The 20,272-nt window shown below is 42.7% G+C and overlaps 2 protein-coding genes across 7 annotated transcripts in view; both read right to left on the bottom strand.

Moving 5' to 3' along the window:
• Positions 1 to 20,272, bottom strand: part of LOC135973815 (uncharacterized) — a 1,510,190-nt gene that overhangs the window by 821,018 nt on the left and 668,900 nt on the right. The gene's annotated exons all lie outside the window — the stretch shown is intronic.
• MARF1 (meiosis regulator and mRNA stability factor 1) overlaps positions 12,783 to 20,272 on the bottom strand; it is a 35,666-nt gene continuing 28,176 nt past the window's right edge. For 5 of the 6 annotated variants that reach the window (XM_042861652.2, XM_005307568.4, XM_065559961.1 and 2 more), the window contains 6 exons: positions 20,019 to 20,249; positions 19,630 to 19,842; positions 18,018 to 18,078; positions 17,780 to 17,917; positions 16,223 to 16,393; positions 12,783 to 15,304 (listed from right to left, as the gene is read on the bottom strand). In XM_042861652.2, the coding sequence (XP_042717586.2) occupies positions 15,069 to 15,304; positions 16,223 to 16,393; positions 17,780 to 17,917; positions 18,018 to 18,078; positions 19,630 to 19,842; positions 20,019 to 20,249 (1,050 nt within the window). In that variant the 3' untranslated portion in view covers positions 12,783 to 15,068. Of the gene's footprint in view, positions 15,305 to 16,222; positions 16,394 to 16,979; positions 17,254 to 17,779; positions 17,918 to 18,017; positions 18,079 to 19,629; positions 19,843 to 20,018; positions 20,250 to 20,272 lie in introns of those variants that run through there. The other variant, XM_065559960.1, reaches the window with a different exon arrangement.

The raw sequence follows: 20,272 nt of genomic DNA on the forward strand, positions 1-20,272 counted from the left end.
GTGGCCAGCAGAAGTAGTACAACTCCACTGCATGAGGGCCAGGATGGAGGGAACCTGGACAATAGGGTCCCATATCCATGTGTGCTATGGAGCTGTGCTCACTCAGCAGGAGCTTCATCCACCCTACGCTGAAGGTTTGGTGTGTGTTTGTTTTTTAAATGGGCACATGGATAATTAATCCGTAACTATGTGGATGCATATGCCAACACCTTCCTGATGTGGAGACTACTGCTCTGCCGCCTCTGGGAAAAGAATGTTGTCAGCCCTCAAGGAACTCCCCTGCACAAGGCTCTGATCCAAACAGAAAGACCCAAATTCTGCTCTCAGGAGTGTAAGACTGGAGTGAACCCATTGAAGTCAATGGAATTCACCCTGTAAAACTGGTGTGAGGGGAGAATTGGGCACAAAGTGCTTATATGTATCCTTGAAGACAACTCCAAGGTGACTCTGGTACGGTCATTTCTATTACTTTCACGATTATTTCCTTTTCAGCTTTACTATTTGTGTTTGAGTTTCCTTGCTAGTGGGAGTTTTCTACAGGCACAATGCATTGGTTTGCTATACTTTGGTTTAGCTAGCCAAGTTAAGCCACAGAGATGCCTTTGATGCTAGATGCCTATATAGTTTACTATCAGTAGAAAGGAGGAAATATGGAATTGGAGGTTGCACACTAGTTGAGTCTGTGAACCTTATTTCTGCATAATTTTAACTCATTTCCTTCAGAGGGTGATTCACTTAAAAAAGAAAACAAGAAATATTTTTCTAGTTAAACAGGAAACATATGTTATGTATTATAGATAGACGATCCCAGACACCTGAAGTAGATGGCAAAAGAGGGTGGCCTACATAATGCACATGCATACTCTCCTTGCATCTTTCCTGCTGTCATTTCTATCCCCCTCCCTTTACCACTTAGTTTTTCTATCTGATTTATTTACTCCTGCCTCTTTCCTTCTCTGTTCACTTCTTCCCCTTATCTCATCATCTGAGGCTGGGTCATTGTATAAGCATCTGATGTCTTCATCTGTCCAAGGTCCACCTGCTTACCATATTCTTCAATGCAATCTATCCATTGCTTCCTCAGGGTTTCTTTCCTACCACCCTCTGCTGTTACATTATTTTCACCAGGATCTCTTCATTCATCCTCTGTATGTGTCCAAACCAGTGAAGTCATGCTTCCTGGATTTTATCAGCCACAACATGAACTTTGACTTCCATCCTAATACTTCAATTTAGAAATCTGTCTCTTTGTGTAACTCCTTTTATAGAGCAAAGACATCTCATCTCAAACACCTGCTGATATTGAACCTGCTATCTCTTTACCACCAATGCTTTTGCACCATTGTTCTACACAGTTGGGCTTTCTATCTCAGTGGCATATGCTTGTCAGACAACACTTGAGATGTTATTCCACACTCTTCCAGCACTCCCCAGTCTGGACTATATCTCACATTCAAGCTCGCCATCTTCTGTAACCCAGCCACCAAGGTACTTAAACTGGTCAGCCTGGTTTAGCTGTACTCCATTAACCTCTATATATCCAATTTCCTTGTGGCACACTCAGTCGTCATGCTCATTTCATCCCATGCCTACTTAGCTGGTCATAGCACTGGTTTACTATTTCCTCTAGGACTTCTTTTGAGGAAGCCATTATTGCTATGTCATCTGCATATGGCAGTCTCTCACCTTTTCCTATTGGGATCTTCCTGTTGACATAGTCCATCAATATAACAAACAGCAGAGGACTGAGGGCTGGCCCCAGATGCAGTCCAACTTTCACTTCAAAGGTGCTTCTCATTCTAAAACCATGTTCAGGTGATTGTTGTAGGTGATCTATATAATGCATTCACCATAGTTATTAAATCAGACATTCCATATTTCCTCAGCACTGATACAAGCATCCTTCTCTCCACTTCATTATATGCTTTTTCTAAGTCTATAAAAGCCCCTAAGCTATCCTGTTAGTACTCTAGCCAATTCTCTATCACTTGCCAAATTATAAATCTACTAAACAGAAAGTGAACCTAATAATTACCATGAGTGGAGTATTCAAGCCAACTTGCGTGTGAGTGACTTTAAATTAGACAAAGACAATTTGCTCATCTTAATTATGGTATCAGGTTTATTTAAATTTCTTTAACACCACATACATTTGGACCTAGACTACTTGCTCATATCCCTTTAAGAGTCTAGAAACAAAGACACCAAACCTAGTCCAATATAAGCAGGTAAACAAAGCTGCCTTTATAAAATACTATAAATATAGAAGAAATATGCTCCACAAAATTAGACATGGTGGTTTGACAGGGGAGTTCTGGCCATGTGGGGAAAATAGAAGAGCTTATACTGCCAAATATAAACAAATAAAAGAGACTGTGGCTACAATGTTATTGCCTATGGATAGCACATGACACAGATAAATGATGAAGGTGCACAGTCCACTATAAACTTACTTATATTTAATAAAAGCAGGTACATGGGGAGATTATATATTGGATGCAAGTTGGTTCAGTATATTACAGCTCCCACAGGAATTTCAAAAAAGAATATTCCTTCTGAAGCATAAGACAGCAAGATCTACATCAGCACAACCAAAGTGACAAAGCTTGTCTTAGAGGAAACAGCAGACCAAGTTTTATTGTGATTTACAAACACTCATTTTAAATCTCAACATATTAACAGAATGAAAAAGCTCACTTAAAAGGGCTGTGAACATGATGGCAGATTTGAGATCAATTTCATACACGTGGGGTTTTTTGTGTGGATTTAATCCTTTATTGATTGTTAATGTATGTATGTGCAGACAAAGACCGTGATGGGCACATTTTAACAAGTCAACAAAAATGATGATGGCTGCAGAAGTCAATTTTTGGTCACAATCTTTATCCATTTCAATCTGTAGCCCTAATATGTTAATAAATAAATTATTAGTTGTGCTTTAATAGCATTTTCCACGCAAAGACTGCAAATAGCTACAGGCCTGATTCTACAAAAGTCAAGAGATATGCAATCTACAGTGATGAGGGTCAGAAGTACAGTAACTCCCCACTTAACGTCCTCTCGCTTAACGTTGTTTTGATCTTACGTCCCTGCTCAATTACAGAACATGCTCCATTTAAAGTTGTGCAATGCTTCGCTAGAACGTCGTTTGGCTGCTTGCTTTGTCCACAGCTGGCAGCCCCCCATTAGCTCCCCTATGCCCCCCCTGCCCCACAGCGCCTCCCGCCTGCCGGCAGACCCCCGGATCAGCACCTTCCCCCTCCTTCTCCGCCTCCTGCCCGTGGCAATCAGCTGGCTTGCAGCGGTCAGGAGACAGGGGAGTGAGGGGGAGCCTGCACGCCGTGACCTCACTCCTCCCCCCTCCCTCCTGAATGCTGCAAGCCAGCTGATTGCTGCGGGCAGCAGGCAGGGGAGGGAGGGGGGAGGAGCGTGGATGCGGCGTGCGGAGTAAAGGGGAGGGGGAAGAAGAGGCGGGTTAAGGGTGGAGGCTTGGGGGAAGGGGTGGCGTGGGCAGGCCGAGGGTTGAGCCCCCCGCCCCTGGTGCTTGCAGAGTAGGGAAAGCTGCTGCTGCGCAATGTGCTTCTCCTAGCCTACAGCACCTTCAGCCTCCTTGCCTGCCTCATTGTCTCCAGTGCCAGTGGGCAGTGCTTGTGTGGGGTAAGGCGTGGACACCTCCCAACTATAGTACTGTACTGTATAGCAAAACAAAATTTCCCTGGAACCTAACCCCCCATTTACATTCATTCTTATGGGGAAAATGGATTTGCTTAACATCGTTTCACTTAAAGTTGCATTTTTCAGGAACATAACTACAAAGTTAAGTGAGGAGTTACTGTAATGAAAGAAATATATTTGTGTAGCTAAGGGATACTGGTGTAAGCTTTGCAATACAGGTAAGCTGTTATTCCTATTTTGCAGATAGATAAACTGAGGCACAGAGGTTAAGTGGCTTGTCTAAGGTCACACAGAAAGTAACTGACAAAGATGGGACCAGAACCCAGGAGTTCTAGATCCTAGTTTCTTTTGCTACCTACCAGAAAACACACACACACACACACACACACACACACACAGCACAGGGAAACTGATGAATCAGTTGCCATCTGCATGAAGCACTTTACACATGGAGCTGTAAACTTTGTATACTAGCCCCATCAGTTCTCTTTTGCAGTCATCTCAGTCTGCAAACAATTTTGTGCTGAAGCGTTTCTGTGCTTAGTCACATAATGCCCAATGGGAGGGAATGTGAGAAAGTCTGCACTATCTGAATCTGTGAGATGTGTGGCAAAACCTAATTAAATAATTGCTGTCTTGTGGAGGGCTTCATTTTAGGGTTTTGGCTTCCTAGGTGATTGCTGCTTTAGCTAATTGCAGAGCAGCTCATGAAACCTCAAGCCAGCAGAGAGATGATTGTAGCTAATTCCAAATTCATTGTGAGTTAAAAACCTCGTTCCACCTACATTGGTGACAAAACATTATGTATTCTTTTATCGCTTTTTGCACAAAACAGATCTCCTGGCTGGATTCCTTTTTTGTATGCCATTTTAGTTCAAAAAGGCTGATTTGAAATTTCTATGTCTACAGCACAGCCAGGGGTGGCTCCCGGCACCAGCGCACCAAGCGTGTGCCTGGGGCGGCAAGCCGCGGTGGGCGGCCTGCCATTCGCTGTGGGGGCGGCAGTCAGGGAGCCTTCTGCGGCATGCCTGCGGGAGGTCCGCCGGTCCCGCGGCTTCAGCGGCAATTCGGTGGCAGGTATGCCAAAGCTGCGGGAGTGGCGGACCTCCCGCAGGCAAGCCGTCAAATCCGCGTTACCAGCGGCCCTCCTGCAGGCGTGTCGCCGAAAGCCGCCTGACTGCCATGCTTGGGGCGGCAAAATACATCGAGTCGCCCCTGAGCATAGCATATGCTAGTACTCTGAGAGCTGTATAAACAGTCTGAAATGCCTCTGACTTTGTATTGTTCTAACCCCTGTGATACTGAACAAGGGACTCGTTCAACGTGGCATCATCAAAACAGATGACACATGCACCGAACAGCCACAAGAATACTGTGTGCAGATCTGGAAGCCCCATATCATATTTGGAATTGGAAACGGTACAGAGAAGGGCAACTAAAATGATTAAGGGCACAGAACAATTTATCTCTGAGGAGAGATTAAAAAGACTGCGGGGATTTGATAGAGGTCTATAAAATCTTGACTAGTGTGGAGAAAGTAATAAGAAAATGTTATTTACTCCTTCACATAACACAAAAACTAGAGATCACCCAATGAAATTAATAGGCAGCAGGTTTAAAACAAACAAAAGGAAGTACTTCTTCACACAACGCACAGTCAACCTGTAGAACTCTTTGCCAGGGGATGTTGTGAAGGCCAAAACTATAACAGGGTTCAAAAAAGAACTAGATAAATTCAAGGAGGCTAGGTCCATCAATGGCTATTAGCCAGGATGGGCAGGGATGCTATACGATGCTCTGAGTGTTCCTACCTTCTATTCGCCAGAAGCTGGGAGTGGATGACAAGGAATGGATCACTTGATGATTGTCTGTTCTGTTCATTCCCTCTGATGCACCTGGCACTGGCCACTGTTGGAAGACAGGATACTAGGCTAGATGGACTATTGGTCTGTCCCAGTATAGCTGTTCTTATGTTCTAAGAAGAGTCTTTGGTGATAGCAAAAGTTCAAAAGCTATTGAGGTGAATGAATCAACTGTCAGCTCAGAACAGGTCTGTAGCAGCTGATGTTTCTCCTCTTCTCAACTCCCTGAAATCATGGCTCAAAAACGTCTTTGCTTCTGCTCAAGGTCAGGGCTAGGAAAGGCTGTCTTAAAAATCTTTAGGGCAGACAATTAGCCATACAGGGTTGCAGCCTGGAGTATTCACTCAAAAATCTTGATTGGTGAAAATGACTAGTTTTGAAGGAACTATTTTGAAAACTCTACTTGGACCACTGGGATCAAAGACTAGAAGGACCACTTCAAAGGTGTCACTGAAGTGCTTGTGTCATGAGCTAGAGAAACCATCCATAAACTAAATTGTTGAGTACCAGGACCAAGTACAGTCTCCCGACTAACACCACTGAAACAGAAAGCATAGCCCAGGGGTACAAACCAGTTCTTGCCAGTGGTACACATGAATCCTTTTTAAGGATAGGAAGGTTATTCTTATTCAGAAGTCCTTAGCTGTTCTCATGAGGTGGTCAACAATCCTACAAGTTTAAATGCATGATCTACCAGAAACAGGATTTTTCCATGTTTATCTTCTTGCCAATGAAGAATGGACATTTTCTAATCATTTTGCCTAGTTATATGATTTCCAAGTGATGGAAATTCAAAAGCCTAAGATCTCACTTTCATGAATTTTTTTTCTGATAATCAGCTTAATATTCCCTCTCACCTTAATTCTTACTATCCCTAATAAAACTGCCACATACCCCACCTAAAGATTTTTGTCTTCCCTTTAGTTATCTTAGCCCATGATTAGAGCTAAGCAAAAAGTTAACTTTTTGGTTTCGTGGCCATACTGATTCCCACCTCCCACTCCCCACCCCCCAACAAAACAAACAAACAAACACCCCATTTAGATTCAAACTGAAACTGAGTTTTTTTTGTTTTTCTTGATGAAATTAAAAATCGGAAAAAATTGTTTTGGGTTGAATTAAATGTTTTGCTAAACCTGAAAATTGAAGGGGTTTTGTTTTGTTTTGTTGTATTGAGTTTTCAGGTGTTTTTATCTTTTAAAAATTTTGTAAAAGAATCTGGCTAAATTTCTAAACAAAACACTATTTTGAAACGAAGTTGAAATGTTTCATTCTGAAAATGTTAAAAACAACCAATTTAATCTTTTTAATTTTTTTTTCATTATTTTATTTGGCCAACATTATTTGCCCTGAAACTGCATTTTTCAGCAAACTTACTATTCAAATGTACAATTTCACCCAGCTCTACCCACAGTACAGAAATAGATTTCTTTAACATTTACTCAGAAGTCAATCTGACTATCCTCCTAGGTTATTTTGTTGCTCATCTCTGAATCCCTTCAGTTTATTAACAGGTACATTCTCTCTCTGTTTTACAGGTAAGGAACTAGATGCAGATATATTAAGCCACTTATCCAAAGCCTGTAGCAGTCAAACAGCACAACAGAAGTCTTTGGCAGTCAGAAATATTGCACAAGTCTTGTGACTCCTAGTCTTAATGCTTGAAGTCCAGTATCCTAATCCTCACTTGGGGATCCTGGCCTAACTCACTCCTAGTCCTCTGTTTGAGGGAAGATTAATTAAAGGTTCCTGTTAGTGCGCTGCTACCACACTGGACTCCCACCAACATAAAATGACCTCTATGAAACACGATTAGTACTGCAAATCTCCTATGTCAAACTCTGACAGCTTACCACTACTTTTAGCCAAGCCTACCAAATGGCTCAAGGAAGGCAAAGCACACCAGCAAGTGCCATTCTTTGCTCAAACGGTAGAATCAAAGCTCTTCAAGAGACACCATGCAAGGTCCTAACATTATAACCTTAACATTCTATTAGTGGCAATGAACAAACCACATCAAGAAAAGGGAAGGAAAAACTTTTTTTTGCCTGGAACTGCAATGGGTGCTTCTGGCCCCAATGAAACTATCTAACCCTCCATGTCCAATGGGGAGCATCTGGCACCGGCAGCCCTTAAACTGACCAGTCATAAGACAGATGGTGCTCTCACAAACCACCCATGCCATTGGGTGATCCTCCAGAGAGATGGCCTGAGTGGCTTGTCCAATAAATCAAAGCGAGCAACATTACTATAATACAATAGCATTTATAGTAAAGAAAACTGGCAATACATACCCTCGGCACTATAGATACAGGTAAGACATCAGTCAAGAGCCACCCAAGTTCTAAAGCATTTCTCTCTCTGTACTTATACATCTGTATCACATTAACAACTGTGGTTGAAAAAAACAGCCATCAAATGATGAAAATGCATCTTAAATCTTTCTGTCAGGTACTCTCAGCAGCAAAAGGGCCAGGTTCCTTCTGAGGAGTTAAACACTGGCTCAGGCTCCCACCCTGAAACCTGGGAAACTATATATAGATACCACCCTAGCCTAGGCACCCTGTATGGGCAATACTCCCCCATTCACAAGCACTGCATCCAGGGATTTAAAACAAAGAGAATGTATTCAGGGCGGGGGTGTGTGTGTGTGTGGGGGACAACAGAATAAACTTAGGAAAGCCAACAGTTAATAAATTAACAGGGTCTATTAGATAAATCTCCCGCGCCCAGGGCGTCCTAAGAACAGTCCCATCCTCAATCCCCCTCTTGCAGTGGTGGGAGGCTAATGCAGTCTAGACACTTCCCTCCTCCCCAGCTCCCCGCTCACAGTTTGCTGTCTGGGGCTAGAGAAGTCCAAGGATTCTGGCAGGTCCAAGGATTTGGCAGCTGGCTGGGATGCTCCAGAGGCTCCACCACCTAACCCGGCTGAAGCGATGTCAGCTTTGAGGGCTGAGTAGGGAGGCCTGCAGCGGAGTCTCTCAGGTAGGCTGCTGCAACCCGCAGATTCAGTCCGTTACCTCAGTGTTGTCACCGGTCTCAGTGCCGCCTCAGCTCAGCCCAGCCGCTCGCCTCAGATTCACCTCAGCCCAGCCCATTGCCTCAAATCTGCTTCAGCTCCCCAGTCTATTGCCTCAAATCCCACTCAGCTCATCACCTCAAATCCACCTCAGCTGAGCCCATTGCCTCAGATCCGCCTCAGCTCAGTCTGCTACCTCCAAGCTATTCACTGCCTTGAAGCTGCCGCTGTTCCAAGCCTTTAGAGAGGGATCAGAGGTAGAAAAGATTCTTAACAAAGTCCTTACCACCAGAAAGGCACTCTCCCAGCACAAGGCAGGAGCCCCTTTTCCTATTTCCCACTCTTTCCTTGGAGCCCTGCCCAGGCTCTTACCCAACTATACCTGCCTGCACTGTTGGCCACAGAGACCCCTCACACCAGGGACCTTTGGTGTAGTTCTCTTGTCCTGTCATTTCCACAGTTGACAATAGCATTTATTGCCCCCCAAACTCAAACACTTAGCTGTCTGTTAATCAAAATTCTCCCAACTGTCATGTACGGCCTGGCCCATGTGGTCATTTCCCCATGCCAACCAACAGATGCCAGCAGAGAGCTCCCCGGTCCTCAGAGTTCTGAGCAGCTCTAGGCCGCACTTCTCCCTATTCACCAACAGGTGTCAATAGTAAGCTCTCTACTGTCTAGGGCTTCAGGCCATAGGGCTCACAGAGCATTAAACGGTGCTCCAGTATTTGTCTGGGAATAATTAAAATATTATTGTGAGAAATTACTGTGCGAAAATATTAAGTTAAAAATGCAGATTTGTCAGTGTTTTAGGCAACAAGTCTAGTGCACTGTGCTATGTATTCATAAAATACTGACCCCATGGTATGTTGGAAACTTTTTGGTATGTGCAAATGACATCAAGTCAATCTGAGTCCAGTTTTGAATAAAGTCACCTGAATAAGAGGGTGAAGCCTGCACTCTGGTTGTAAGGGGAGTTTTTCAAGAGCATAAAGGGGAGTTAAGCACCTAACTTGCCTTTAAAAAAAAAAAAAGAAATCTCCCCCACATCTCCTAGGAAGGACCTTTATAGTCTAAGGGAAGAGTTGAAGGCAAGCACAAAACCCCCCACCCCACAAAACCGTGCACAATATATTACAAATGCCACACACGATTTAGGTTAAAATTTGTCTTATGAATTTAGCTCTGTGACTAACTTCAGGAGATAAGAAATCATTTGACCAGACCATGAGCATGCAGCATACAGGATTATCACCTAACGACTGATTATCAATAAAATGGCAGTGACACCACCACATATAATTAAAAATGCACCCAAATATGTTTTATATGTTGCCATGTAGTATCCAAAATTATATTTTGGTTAGTGTTGAGGGCAATATTTGGCCAGGCAAAGTGAGGTCTAACCCTCAACTTGATCGTATTTCTCTGCTGGTCTATAATGCAGTAACTTTTGAGCACCATAGCCAATCAATTAAAATGTCAGGGAATGTTCTAGGCATCAATGGACACAATCCTATTATTTTTTGTGCAACTCTGAACACCGGAAAAGCCCAAGTCAGAGGAATATTATGTCTCCCTGACTTTGATGCTTTGGAAGAGGAATCTCTCTGCCCTGCTGCCTACATGAGAGGTAGCAGCTTAACTTGTCATGGGGGAAGTGTCTGTGACCTGGAGTCTAGCAAAAATAAGGACTTACAGGGAGGAACCAGGGACTTAGGGGAAGGCGGCAAGAAGAGTAAGGGGTGGAGGGAAGAGAGGAGGAACAGCAGGAAGCAGAGGGATGGGAAAGTAGCTGAGGGGACAGTGGAGGTAGAAAAAGTAGGGAGCTGGAGAGAACCTGGTAGCAATAGTGGTGGGGGAAGCAAGGCCCTGGGGGAAAGGCAGGGTGCTAATGCTGAGGGGAGCAGGAACCCAGGGAGCACATGGACTTAGCAATGAGGGGAAGCAGGGAGTAGAGAGGTGATGAAGAAAGCAAGGATGGTTTGGGTGCGGGGAGATAGGGAAAGGAAAGCAAGTACCCTGCTGGGAAAATGAAGATTGGGAGAGGGAATACGGAGACCCTTGCATGAGGGACAGGAGGGAGTTGCAGGAAGGGGGTCCCTTAAATAAAATGACATGGGAGAGTGACACAGGGATCTTGTGAGGGGAGGAAATAGAGGAATGCAATGAGCCCTTGGTGTGTATGCACTCAGCCTACAGAAGCAATGAAGCTTTAAACCTCCCTGTTATACCTCTCCTTCCCAGAGGGAAGAATTTCATAATCAGCTGTGTATTGTATATTGAGCACCAGATACTTACTTTCAGGTGTAAATTTGTGATTTTTCATCCCACTGTGCTTTGGTGTTCTTCATTTAGAAACCAGATTTCACTCCCAAATCCTTACCAGATACCTCTTTGCATTTTTACCCTCCCCCCAAATAGTAGTCAAATAGGAACAAAAAGTTACATGAAACCAAAGAAGAAAACCTACTCCATATTACACCTTATACTCTTGTAAGATGCAAACCTAGCAATTTATATTTCTCAAACACTTCCAATTGCTCGCTTAATTATTAAATTTATAGCCTACTGATTTATAAAATAGAGATTCTATGAAAAGACTTATTTAGCAAAAAATGATAGGGTGACAAGGGGAAAATGAAACAAGAGAAATGGTTAAAACAAGAAAGTAAAACCAAAAAATCAACACTTGTCTGCTGAAGTTAAGTTACATGTTAAGCTGTGGCCATGATTTTATTTGTGCACACAGTGGGAACTTGCACAACTAAAAAAGGTAGGGTTGCCAACTGTCTAATCACACAAACCCAAACACCCTTGATTCGCCCCTTCCCCAAGGCCCCTCCCCCCATTGCTCGCTCTCCCCACCCTCACTCACTTTCACCAGGCTGGGGCAGGAGTGCAAGAGGGGGTGCAGGCTCTGGGCTGGGGCAGAGGAGTTCAGAGTGTGGGAGGGGGCTCCGGGCTGAGCCTGGGGCAGGGGGGTGGGGCAGAGAAAGGGGTGCAAACTCTGGGAGTTTGGGTGCTGGAGGGGGCTCTGGGCTGGGGGTGGGGTGCAGGAGGGGGTGGGGGTGTGGGCTCTGGAAGGAGGCTCAGGGCTGGGGAAGGGGGTGTGTGGTGCGGGATAGTGAGAGTGGTGCGGGCTCTGGCTGGGCGGCGCTTACCTTGGTCAGCTCCCGGTCAGTGGCAGACTCCCTACCTACCCTGGTCCCGCACGGCTCCCAGAAGCGGCCAGCATGTCCAGCCCCTGGAGGGGAAGGGGCAGGCGGTTCCACGCGCTGCCCCTGCCTGCAGGCACCACTCCCACAGCTCCCACTGGCCACAGTTACTGGCCAATGGGAACTGCGGCGTCCGCACTCAGGGCAGCGTGCAGAGCCCCCTGCCCCCTCTCCCCCCTGGGCAGCAGGGATGTGCCAGCCACTTCCAGGAGCTGCGCAGAGCCTGGGCAGGTAGGGAGCCTGCCTTAGCCCTGCTGCATCACCAGACGTTTAGTGGCCTAAAATCTTCCCATTTGGCTTCAGTAGCCTCTGGGAGATAGAGCCTGATTCCAGGAGACTTCTGGCAAAACCAGGAGAGTTGTCAACCCTTTAAAAAAAAAAAAAAAAAGTGTGTGTGTGTGTGTGTGTGTGTAATTATGGAACAGCTGTTGCAGTTTTCATTAAACTACAACAGCAGTTTTAGAGAATCCATTTGCTTCTACCCACCTTCATTTCTCCCACATTTAAGAGCAATAATTTATGGCATTCATCTTGTTTACCTGGGTACTGTATACAAGTTCTCTATTAATCTTGAATTAAGTAGCTGCAACTAAAATTGCTCACTTTACTGTTGAAAGTAGTTCTTATTCATTCAGGACCCATTATGTATATGAAGCAGCCTTTGTGCCAATAGCATATAAACACTTGAGGAGGTTTCATGAAAAGAAACACATATTTTTAAAAATCCAGACTAGTAAAATTTCAGGACTTCTGGTATGCTCATCCAGCTCTTCAAAAACTGCACAGGGGATATATTTATATCTAAATTGCATAATTGGAATTTTAAAGAATTTCATGGGAAGGTTTGCTGTTGGTTTTAATCTGGGTTTTTACAGATCAAACATTATACTGCTTTACTTTGCCGGGATGACTGAACTTGGTGACAGTGGGGGGGGGGGGGGGGGAGGAGTAGTAAGCAAGAATTCTAAGATATTTGTCTGTTCTTAGGTAAATAAGGCAAGAGTTATATGCTTGCTTGAAAATTTTATTGACACAACCGTTTGGTCCCAACACACAAAACAGCACTTGAGCCACAAAAGAAAGTGTCTAACAAAATAGACAGCTATGAAAAACATTTTTCTTCCTCCTCCCACCCCGAGAAGATATAGTGCACGTAAGTTGAGGGCTTCGGTGACACTTTTTTTTTTTTTTATAAACAGACATGAATCTAAATTAGTACAATTAATTTGTAAATTAAAGAATATCATGGTCCTAATTGTTTTGAATCAGTAAGTCACATCATTCAATTAACCTCTGGATAAAAAAATATATTGCAATTCAATTGGCTATTTTGTTACTCTATGAACACAACTTCCCCAAAATGTATTCTATTACTTTCAAACAGCAATTTAATCAGAATTATACATGAATCAAAATAGATATATATATATATATGCTGACCTCCATAAATGGTATAACCACCACATTCACATAAACATAGTACAGAGTTGTACCTCAATTTTTCCTCTATAGCATCAATCATTTGGTTTACTTAGCACTCTGGATGATTTGTAATTGCATCTCATGAAAATATAGTTTTACAATTTTTTGCACACACTACTGAAACAAAGATTTAAATGATCACTGTTAACCTTACAAAATCCATGTAAGGTGATAGCAGATGTATTACATTTAACTCATGAAATTATTAAAAGCATTCTAAAAAAATTTACATTCTGTTTTTGCTTTCTATAACACTATGTCTGTAGAGGTTTAATAAGGACTCAAACACTGTGCCATAATGCTCAGAAAAACTTCCAAGTGTTTCCCTGTATTCATAATGGCTGTAAGTTTAGTATTGGTAATACTTGGCTATATTTAAAAGATTTTTTAACAAAATCTGACTTGTAAAATTCTGTCTATAGCCATTATTTCGTGGCATTTTCAACTGCTGGCTATGAAATCTGAGCCCACTTTTCATCTCTCTTGTACATTACAAAATATAATCCATCTAAAAAAGAAACCATTCAATCAGTGGAAAACCTTAGGTATACGTTCTTTCAATTTTACAGGAAATTTAGTCTGCCTGGCAAATACAACCCATTGTAAATGCCAAGTTTACCCAAAATGGGTATAAAGCCTCACTCACAGGACATTTCAGCCAAGTAGAAATAAGGTCATTCCCACTGGTTTACCTCCGTTCCAAAGGCTGGCCTTTCCAAAAGCCAACACAAAATACCACAAAAAAACTGAAAAAAAAGCTTCCAACACTAGAAGTAAATATTAGAATAAAAACAGACACAGTTAAAAGACAATGCGACGAAGAGTAAGCTTCCCATTTACCAAACATGCTTAAAAAATAGAAACAAGGTTAAGCAGAATAACCTTGGCATTTCCACATACAGCTAGAACTTTCCTTGCAAGTGGAAATAGCATCAATACCTTCCATCTTATAGCACTTTACATCACCTGCTCTATGATTCATAATTTATGCATTAAATGCATATTTTAGAAATATTGGAATCTTCCTAGTAACCTCATTTCCAGACACAATAGAGTGTCTTCATTTTACTTTAAACTCATGACACCAAGACAATCTTTTTTCCTTAACCCAATCCATGTCAAACTGGAACTAAACATAAAAGGGAAGCTTAAAACATCCTCAACTTCCTAGAAAGCTCCTCAACGGAACTGAAAGTTTCGCAAAACATTTAAAACAAATTTTGCAAGAAATCCACATAATCTTCTACAGACATCTTTACGTGAAAGGAATTACAATGCAATTACAAATCACCAGAAGTTGCACATAACACAAGCTTCCCCTCAGTACAATCAAAAACCCACCACACTTTGTCATTCCAATCCAGTAACGGTTAAAATTCCTCACCAGGCTTTTAAAGACAGATCATGCATTTTATTAATACTGTCTGAAACAATCAGTAAGCAACAGCCTATAGAATATATTATGCTACATGTAGGATTACACCACCGATGAGGCTTAAAGAAAATAAAATCCATTCCACTTTAGTTGAGCATATTTTGCTGTAACTGAACACCATTGATTTATGGGGGGGGGGGGGAATAAAACTTGTTAAGAATAATTTAATGAATACTGGAAGTTTTTTCAAAATAATAAAAATAGTTTGCCCTGCTGACAGCTGTGATCAGTGTAAAAAGAACAAAATCTTCACAGAATACATCTAAATACAAATTAAGTGACTTCTAGGCCTTCTCATTAAAATACATAAGGGCTACCAAATAGATATATTGTTGTGCAGAGTCCAACGGTATTTGTCTTTCACACTAGAAGAAAAATTAAAGCTTGGTTACAGGTGCAAGTGAAAAGTTTGCTGCCAATTTCACTTTGTTTTTGTGTTGCTTTTTGGCTGGGCTGTCCACTGCTTCCTTGCTTAGTTGAGTTTCAGAAGATTGGTAGGGAGGCACTGAAGAATTCTCTGTGGCACCAGATACCACAGGGCCACAGCTCAAGTTTCCTTTTGCTACTGTGGTAACAATTCTGTTTTTTTCTTCTTCTGTTAGAATCATCATCTCTAAAATAAATACAACAACTAAATTATTTACAAATATTTTACTTTCAAAATCAGATTCTTTTACGGCTATGCAGGAGAATCACATGGTAAGAGTTCTCTCTGTGTGGAAGTTTGTGACTAGCAGATTTAAGAACCACAGCACTCTGGTTCAGTTCTCATCTCTGCTGTTAATTTGATATTTGGTTTTAACACTAAATATTTGTCTCGGTTTATCTATCTGTAAAATGAGTCTAATTCACAAACCACAATAACTGTCTCAAATACTTCATATGAAGTACCGTAAAATTACTGTTAAAGGGCTTCTGCAGGTTGCTAAACTACTGCCATATGCCACTGTAATGATGACTGCATTTTAATGGAGGAGGAAGTGATTCCTGTAAATTCTGCATTTATCTCACAAGAGCACTGTCGATTAATTGTTTGTAAAGCACTGACAGCTTCAGATGGAACACCTCCATATAAAGGTACAATATATTGGAAGCAAATCCACAAAAAGTCAGTGGATCATGATCAGCCATTTGTTTGATGTTTCATTTTCAATTTTTAAAAAAAGTTACCAGTAAAGTCTGGTAAGTACCATTTAGGCTAGGTCTACACTTAAGGTGAGGTGTAGAGTACAGGCGCTACATGTGTAGCTACGTGTCACAGTGAAAGGCTCCAGCAGGGAAAGGTTCTGGTAGTGGGGAGGCAATGGGACAATAAAATAATAAAAGCAGCAGTGTAGACAAGGGAGGCACTGCTTGAGTATATAACCTGGGGACTCAGGCACACAGGGTACTCTACTTGCCTAACCCGTCTCTCACCACCTACACTGCTATTTATACTTATTCTAGCTGGGCATGCAGTGTCTGTACTCTACATGCCAGTGTAAACGTAGACGTAGCTTCCAGATACCTGCCTATGGCTAGTAACTCTTACCAGAGAGAGGTGGAGTGCGATCCTCAAACTGAATGAGGTCTGCAGACTCAAGAATGACTGGATCAGGTCTCAGTTGTGGGGATGGTAGGCAGGAAGGAACTGGTTCACACAAGAGGTCAACAGGTGATGTATTTGTGAGGCAAAGGAGTTCTTGTTCAGTTTGATTAGAAACTGCGAAAATAAAATGATCTTTCAAAATATCACCAATTTTAAATATCTAAATGCCATAGTAAATATATTAATAGTTGATAAACGCCAAGTCTGCAGCAAAAATGCTCTAAGGGGATTTATTGACTAAACCCAAACTGAAATTTGTTCAACCCAAAGCCTGACACAAACCCCACCCCCTTGTAATATGACCTGACATTTGCCAAGCTTGGACCCTGAGAGAGAGGGGCAAGGGAGTAAGTTCCAGAGGAAGAGCCTTTAAGCAAGAAAGTCAGCTGCCACACTCAGACACTATTTCCATGTAGAAATACCAAGCTCCTATCAACCATTGCAAGAGGACATGTTCTCTTAAAGAACTGATCCCTAACCAGGTAAGATGTTAAAGAACATATTTAATTGCATCTTGAACAAGGCCTGGTCTACACGTAAAAGTTGGATGTAGCTACGTCAACCTATCATAGGTGTGAAAAATCCACACCCGACCGACACAACTATGCTGACCTAACCCCCAGTATAGGCACAGCTATGTTGTCAGAAGAATGCTTCCACTGTAGCTCGGGGAGATAGATGAACCCCTTCCATCAATGTAGGCTATGTTTACACTACAGGGTTATATACCAGCATAGCTATGGCAATGTAGCCAGGCCAGCATAGTCTCTGTAGTGTAGACATACCCTGAAACGGTAGTGAGTTCAGGGCACATTATCCTACTCCTCACAGAAACAGTCCTAGTAGGTTCCTCCCAACATCAACTAAAGCATCTGTCTCAAGGGCCATTCTATTACAGTAATCCAGCATGGAGGTGACAAAGGAATTGGTAACCATGGCAAGGTCCGTGCAACAAGGCCCAGGCTCCTGGCTACCTGCAGTTGGAAAAAAAAAAAAGACTACACCAACAGAACTACCACTGCTATTAGCAGATGTAGCAGCAGTGAGGGAGAGCTAAGGCTGCAAATCATATGCAAAAAAGGAAGTACTACAGCTGAACGTCAAGGTACAGGTACTCTGCTCGTGGAATCCCCTAGTGGGCCATCATCATTTGCATTTAATCTCGCTTTAGCTTGTCTTCAACTTCCATTGAGGCGAAGGGAGTTAAGGGAACTCATCTGAAAAAAGTTTTCTGCAACTTGGAAGATCAAACCTCAGGAGCGCACAGAAACAGGCTCCACCTCACATAAAGAGGAATATATGTCTAAGACCTTTGTGAAAGAAGTCTGATAGCTTTAAACTCCTTACATCACAGAAGTTTACTTCAAATAACTAAGTCACACAGCTCTTTCCCCCATGCTGCTTTGAATACTAAGTTCCACAGCTCTTTCCCCAATACTGCTTTCAGTGTATTTCTCCACAGACTGAACAACTTTATTACATACATTAAGTTTGCATTACCATCACTAGGTGTTCCTAGTTTTAATTCCATTAATGTAGTGGATCCTAGACTCTCCATGTGTCCATTACTGTCAGTAAGTTGATTTCCATGATCATCCACATGATCAGCAGGGGAAAAACTGGGTGAGCTAAAACGAGCTTAAAAAAAAAAAGTTAATTGGCCTCTGATCACCTCTAAAAAGATACTTGTAAACTTCAGTGTGATAGTTGGCTTATAAAGTTCAATTGGCTTACTTACTTTTCATGTCATTCTTTAGTACTACAATTCTCTTATGCCCATGTCCTTTGATCCAGACCACCTATAAGACAAAAGTACAATGTAACCAGAGCACACACACTAACCTCAACACCTAATCCCTACTACTCCCTACTTCTCACACACTATGAAAAAAGTTCTAAAGGAATGCAAGCTAACTCAGACTATTCACATTAGATTGCCCAATTAAAAGTCTTGTCTTGATAAATAAAAAGAGATGCTAAACATCACAACAGGATGTCTGAAGCTCATGCATTTTTCAGCCCCATATTTTCAAAACAGATTGGGGAGCTGTTATTGTAAACTGCTCTCCAAAAAGATTGGTCATAAACTTTTCAAGTAAACTAAAGATTTTTTAATATCTTAGAGCAGGGGTGGACAAACTTTTTGGCACGAGGGCCACATCTAGGTATAGAAATTGTATGGCGGGCCATGAATGCTCACTAAATTGGGGGTTGGGGTGCGTGAGGGCTCTGGCTGGGGGGTGCAGGCTCTGGGGTGGGGCTGTGGATGAGGAGTTCAGGGTGCAGGAGGGTGCTCCGGGCTGAGACCGAGGGGTTCAGAGGGCGGGAGGGGGATCACGGCTGGGGCCGGGGCAGGGGGTTGGGGCATGGGAAGAGGTCAGGGGGGCAGGATCCCAGCGGCACTTACCTCAAGTAACTCCCAGAAACAGCGGTATGTCCGCCTCCAGTTCCTACACGGAGGCGCAGCCAGCAGCTCTGCACACTGCCCTGTCTGCAGGTGCCGCCCCTGCAGTTCCCATTGGCTGCGGTTCCCGGCCAATGGGACCTGCAGGGGCAACATTTGGGGTGAGGGCAGCATACAGAGCCCCCTGGCTGCCCCTACTCATAGGAGATGGAGGGGGGACATGCCACTGCTTCCAGGAGCTGTGCGGAGTAGGGCAAGACCCCAACCCCGCTCCCCAACTGGAGCAGGGCAAGCCCCAGACCCCACTTCACGGCAGGAGCTCGAGGGCCAGATTAAAACGTCTGGAGGGCCGGATGTGGCCCCTGGGCCATAGTTTGCCCACCTCTGTCTTCGAGTGTATAAACCAACTGGCTGACATTTGAGATTCCACACTAAAATTCAAATATGTAGCATTCCCATGGCTTTTAGATTAGTAGTAAGGGTTCAAAGTTACATGGCTACTGGGACATTATGAGGTAAACCTAGCACAATAAATATGCAACTCAACAACTGCAATACATTGTTTCTCTTTAGCAACTATAGGAAGAATCAATTCTCACTTGGTGGATGCCAACAACATTTTTGCTCCATAAAGGAGTGGGGGTTTTATGGAGTTTTTACTGCATTTTTATTTACATATGCATTCATTTGATTCAAACAATGAATACACTGAGTAAATATGGCTGTCTGTTGACCAGTCCAGTTCAGCAAAATTGAGATTGTTAAAATATGTAACATGTCTAGTATGCATTTCCTTGTAACTATAGCAGCAGATCATACAGAGTATGAAGCAGAATTTCAGTTGCATAATGTATTTAAATTAAATGCGCTAAGAAACTGTTACTGAAGCCATTCAGGAATCTTAAATTAATTTAAGATTATGATGCAGTAATAAAGTTCTTCAGACCTGTGGAATTGCTCCCAAGAGCTCTTCTAGACTATTATATCCATATATTTTGGGCTGCAACACTTCTCCTGTATATTTGCTATATGCTGTTGGGAACTCGTGAAGGAAGATCTGCTGGTAGTGGTACGTGTGAAGCAAGGACCTCACATTCTTTGCGAACAAATACAGATTTGTAAGTTTCACATATTCTTCTGCCACATCATTGGTAAAAACCTGCACAAAAGCAAAGCAATGTCACCATACAAACTTATGCTTCTGTTAGTCACAGTAATATCCTTTGAAAGTACAAGGAAGCCCCACATACTGTATCACAACTAAAGCCAAATAAAGTGAGAAAGATTTAAGTATGGTTCTGAAAACCAAATCAGCTTTCCTAGTAGTTTCCATACCTCAACCAAGTAAGGCAGACTCTTCAGGAGTTCAGTTAAGGTCATAAATCCATATTCACATGGATTAAGGGGAGCACTGTGGATACTTTCATAATGCCTTTTAAGCTCGTCAACGGAAAGAAAGGTGGTTTCATCCCAAGACATCATCAATACCAGTAGTTGTGCAGTCAGAGTACGTAGAGACTTTCTATTTATCAGCTGAATCTGTTTACCAGATTCTGTGTCAGCAACCTGAAGAATTTTGATGTTAAAAA

This window comes from Chrysemys picta, chromosome 10 (genome assembly GCF_011386835.1).
Source record: "Chrysemys picta bellii isolate R12L10 chromosome 10, ASM1138683v2, whole genome shotgun sequence".
Classification (NCBI taxonomy): domain Eukaryota; kingdom Metazoa; phylum Chordata; order Testudines; family Emydidae; genus Chrysemys; species Chrysemys picta.